Consider the following 5,120-nt stretch of genomic DNA (forward strand, 5'->3'; position numbering starts at 1 on the left):
GTGCGCGAGTGTGTCCTCACACTGGGCAGCAGACTTAAGCAAAACTGGAGCAAGATCCTAGTGAAAGTAAGACTTTGGGGCCAAGACCCTGGTGATGGTGGAGAACTGTGGTAACATGTAACCAGAGGAGTCCTGAGTTAAGGGCCATAGTTAAAGGTTTTCCTATGCTTACAGATAATTAAGGAGCAGCTGACTTATAACTGTTCTGAGGCAAACACTGATGGATAATTAAGGAAACTAGGGGATTTTGGAATTTGTGTGGTTGAACTGAAAACAGAGCCTGGACTAACTGAGGAATTGTGCCTTGGGACTGTTGGGCTAAAACCTGGACTTCTTTTTTGAGATACTATTTGCCTCCCCCATTCTCCAACTTATTTCCTTGGTACAACTGTGAGTAAAGTCTGTGAGTCAACTACAATAAGCAAACTTCTTGCTGCAACTGTGGCCCTAGAGGCCCCATGGGGCTGGGCTACAGTCTCCTGACCTGCTTTCTGCTCTGGGACGGTGAGGAGCTGTGCTATTCTCACTCCCTCTGGCCTTTTCAGAAAGATGCTCATGGCCTTGTGTCCCCATGTTCCAATTTCTGCCCTCTAGACATCTGAGAAGTAGTATTCCAATTTTATGTAAATTAATTTGGAATTTCCACGTTGTTCTCATTAAAGCAGAGTTCAAAGATACCCGGGACTTTTTAAAAATTATTTTATGGATGAATAGATTTTTGCCACTCCTTTTGTTGTATCATTTTGCTGTCTAATTTTGTATATTCTTTTAAGGACTTCCAGCTTTCAATAATGGCAAGATTATTTTTTAAATTAATTACAACTACTATATAAAGTGTATTTTTTTTTAAAAAAATCAACATTTTAAAAGCAAGAATAACCTGCAGTGGAGAATTCCCAGGCGGATTTTCAATGAAATCCAACAACCTGAGAGGTAAATGGAATGTCTAAGTAATAACAAGCCGTTTACGGGGGGGTGGGGGTGGGGGGAAGGACAGAAGTGAAAGTCCAGGGCCAGCTCAAGGAAAAGTCCCTTTGGTGAGATCCTTCTCATAGTAAAATGAGCTCCAGGCTACTTCTAAATGGCTCTTTTTAGTCTTCAAACAAGCAGACCTAAACACATGCCTTCAATAAGATCGAGCGACACAGTGACTGTTACAATGGGCTCAAGTGTGTCAGAGATGGTCAGGACGGTTCAGGAGAGGGCAGAGTGCAGGCTCATTTTTCACAGGGTCACTATGAGTCAGTACACTATAACAACAACCACCTCACATCCTTCCTCCGGCTAGGTGGAGTAAAGAAGTGAGACACTGCTAAATCAACTTAGGGAAGATCTATCCCCGAGATATACAGTTGCAACAGATGATAAAACTTTAAGCTCAAAGCAACCAAAACCTAGACAGAAAACTGCTCTCAGACACTAACAACAGCAAAACTATGACATGAGAGACAAGAGGCAGGAGAGAGGAGACCATGATAGCCATGGCTTCCTCCTTTTCTGGTACATATAGAACCTCTGGCACCGGAAGGAAGAAACCATGTGGAACACAATACAATTTGCTGAGCAGACAAAGCTCAAAGTAGCTAAGAGACTAAGGCAAAGGAAAGGGATGGGGGTAGGGAGGAAGAGCTCAAGAAGCCAATCAAACTTAGAAGTCAGAGTATGGGCTGTCCTGAAAGTCACCCCTGTCAGAGAAAGGCTTCACTGTGATTGTATTCTTGAATGGAATGATTAGATGCCAATTTTCCAAACATGACATGCTTGAAATCCATTAACAAAACTTCACATAGATTTTGACTAAAGTTAATGTTAAGGTCTTTTATCTCTCCTATTTCTTAAAGTATATTAACTATACAAGTGATGTTGCTCTTGTTGCTAAGTACAATGAAGACAGAAATGACTCATAGCTGAACCCCAGAGGGTTTTCAGAGGCTGTAAACTGCACAGAAAGAGATTGCATAGGAGGAGACATGGTGTAGTTATTAGATCTGAACCATGTGCCTTTGGGTTGGCACCACTAAGCCACCAGAGTTTCCCAATTATAAGTAATGTTGGAATGGACTCATAACTGACCCTTTAGCCGGTTTTCAAGGGCAGTAAATCACACAGGAGACTACCTATCATTTTTTCCAAAGAGCAACTAGTAGATTTGAACCACGTGTCATGGGATTGGCAGTGCAATTCCTTATCACTAAGCCACCAGAGCTCCTTAATTATAATAGGTATATACAATTACTTAACTATACATTGTATTCTTAACATAGCCACAAGATAGAAGTCCCACTGCTGCAATAGTTAAGCCCTTGGCTGTTAATTGAAAAGCTGTCCTTCTGAATCCACTGGGAAGACCTAGCAATCAAGTGGTTTGCTGCAGTAAATTTAAGCTGATGGGGGAGGAACAACATTGAAAGGTAAGTGAGACTGGTCACACAGCTCAAAGAATGGAATCAATGTCTGTAAAAGGCACATGGAGAAACTGCTGGACTGGTATACATCAGGTCCTAAAGTCCTTCAAAATAAAAAGAGGAGTCTTACCTAACAGCCCATTCACACTACTGTGTAACTATGCTATTTGTCAAAATATTAAAAGAAAGAGAACATAGAAATAACAGGTATTTAGAATAGAAAATAATTTTTAACAACACAACAGAACAAAAGCTTCAGAGTCAAAAGATCTTTAAATCCAAAATTTTACTATGCACTAGCTGATGACCACAAAGTTATAATCTGTAAGCCCTAGTTTACTCAAATGTATACTACAGAGAAATAAGCAGTGGTGGCTGAGTGGCAAGAAGCTGTGCTACAATCCCAAAGGCACACAGTTCAAATCCATCATCTGCTCTGTAGGAGGATGGGCAACCTCCTCTCATGTGATTAACGGCCTCTAAAAACTTGCCAGAGGATCAGCTATGGGTCAGTTCCAACTCGATGGTACACAACAACAACACTACAGAGAACAGTAACTAGCGGGCTCTGTCCTAAGAAGTCAACAAATGTGTAGCTCTTATAGTCAGGGCCATAATTTCTCAGACATTTTAATCCTTTTAATAAGTATGGAAAATTTTTTCAATATTGTGCTAGAAAAACAGATTCCCTTCCAAATTTAACTTTGAATGCATTTTTTTCTAACTACATGTCAACCTATACAAATTCATTCCTCTCTATTCTTTTTCCCCCCTCTCTATTCTTAATCCTTTTAAACAGCTCATACCAATGACCTTGTCTATTTACTCAGACAATAAAGGCCAACTAGAATAGTTATGACTTTACTAATGTCATCCAGTAAGTAAGAACAAAGCCAAACCAAGCCTCTGATTCTCAGTTCAGTGTTCTCGCAGCCTCACCATGACATCTTAAAAACACACACACAAACACACACACACACGGTTGTGTTGTTGATTGCCTTCGAGTCGAGCACGACTCATAGTAACTCTATGAACAAAAAGCCTAAAATAACTATCGACATTTAACAACGTTCATAGAGTTTCCAGAGGCATCTTGTTTAGGAAGTGGATGCCACTATATATAAAACTGTTGTTAGGAGCCGTCAAGTATCAGTACATCTCACTGTGACATTGTGAATAACAGACTTGAAATTTATCCTCTGCTGTACCATTCTCATAGTCTCTCACACACCTGAACTGAGTCTGCTGTCACCCAGTCAATCCACTGCTTTGAAGGCCACCTTCTCCTTCACTGATCTCCACCTTTCCTAGAATGGTGTCCTTTCCAAGTACTAGTGTCTCCTAACGTTTCTGACATACCAGAGGCCCATTACAGTAGTTCCTGGGTCAAATCGATCTGGTTGAGGGTCTTTCTCACTTTCGCTGACTTTCCACCTTTGCAAGTATAATATATATGGTTTGTGTACAGTCAAGTAAGAACCAACCCATAGCTGACCCTCCACCAGGTTTTCAGAAGTAGTTAACTGCAAAGGAGGAGACGGTCTATCTTTCTCCCAGAGCAGCTGGTGGATTCAAACTGTATGCCTTTGGTTGGCAGCACAATTCCTTACCATTAAGTCACCAGCGGTCTATATATATATATATATATATATCTCCCCAGCTGAGATTAAAAGATTACTTTAAATCCAATTAACTCATATGCATGGAGGAAATGAATGCATGAATATAGAGGTATTTTTTTAGCATTTACCTTTCTACATGCAGGACAAAGTCCATTTTCATCAGTGCGAATTCGATGCCAACAAAATCGGCAAATCTGGTAGCCACAGGTGCAAGGGAAAAAGTTGATGTCATCTATCTCCAAGGGCTCCATGCAAAGAGGGCATTCCACAGGGTCTTCCTTCGCATCAGGACTGCGAGACATCTTCACGTTGATTAAACAGCAGCAAAAGTTTATAATAACTTAAGGGAGAAGAAAGTTCAGCACTGAGAGCTAAAATGAAGACTTCAAAGACCTGTTAAGAGAATAAAGAAAACACTATTTATTCCAAGATAAAGAATGGCATATTCAACAATCAAGAATCACACTATCAAAATAACCTGAAATATATTAATCTTCTGAAAAATACTCATCTGAGCAATTTTTTTGCTGTCTTCTCTGAAAGATTTTTCTTTTCCCAATCAACAAATTGGGAAATTTTTTGCATGTCAAGAAGCCTGGCACTGAAATTTTTCTGATTTAGTTAAAGACAGCAGGTTTTCCGCCTTAAAACATACCATAACTAAGTTTTGCTTATTGATATGGTCAGGTTCCAAAAACTAGGCCATAAAGCAAAACTGGCATTATGTGAAAATGTAAGATGATCACTACAGATCACAAAATTGAGGATGATTATGTCATCACAGAACTGCCAAAGTACACCATCACAGAACTGACAATCCACAATATGACTTCCAGAAATAGCGGGTGGTAGATTTTTTTTTTTACATGTCCAAAGTATGTTAGACGGAGCCTCGGTAGACTTTTTTTTTTTTTACACTACTGTCAAAGGCATTTGACTGTGTAGATCATAACAAACTATGGCTGATTCTGAGAAGAATGGGAATCCCAGGACACTTGATTGCTCTAATGCGAAACTTATACTTGGACCAGGAGGCAGTCGTCAGAACAGAACAAGGGAACACTGTATGGTTCAAAATTGGGAAGGGCGTACG

At 40.0% G+C, this 5,120-nt stretch overlaps 1 protein-coding gene across 3 annotated transcripts in view; it reads right to left on the minus strand.

The window, feature by feature from the left end:
• Positions 1-5,120, minus strand: part of CNOT4 (CCR4-NOT transcription complex, subunit 4) — a 147,995-nt gene that overhangs the window by 69,388 nt on the left and 73,487 nt on the right. For all 3 annotated transcript variants that reach the window (XM_006887144.1, XM_006887146.1, XM_006887145.1), the window contains exon 2: positions 4,156-4,420. In XM_006887144.1, the coding sequence (XP_006887206.1) occupies positions 4,156-4,329 (174 nt within the window). In that variant the 5' untranslated portion in view covers positions 4,330-4,420. The remainder of the gene's footprint in view (positions 1-4,155; positions 4,421-5,120) is intronic.

Source organism: Elephantulus edwardii, unplaced genomic scaffold (genome assembly GCF_000299155.1).
Source record: "Elephantulus edwardii isolate Elephantulus edwardi_28Jun2011 unplaced genomic scaffold, EleEdw1.0 scaffold00055, whole genome shotgun sequence".
Lineage (NCBI taxonomy): Eukaryota > Metazoa > Chordata > Mammalia > Macroscelidea > Macroscelididae > Elephantulus > Elephantulus edwardii.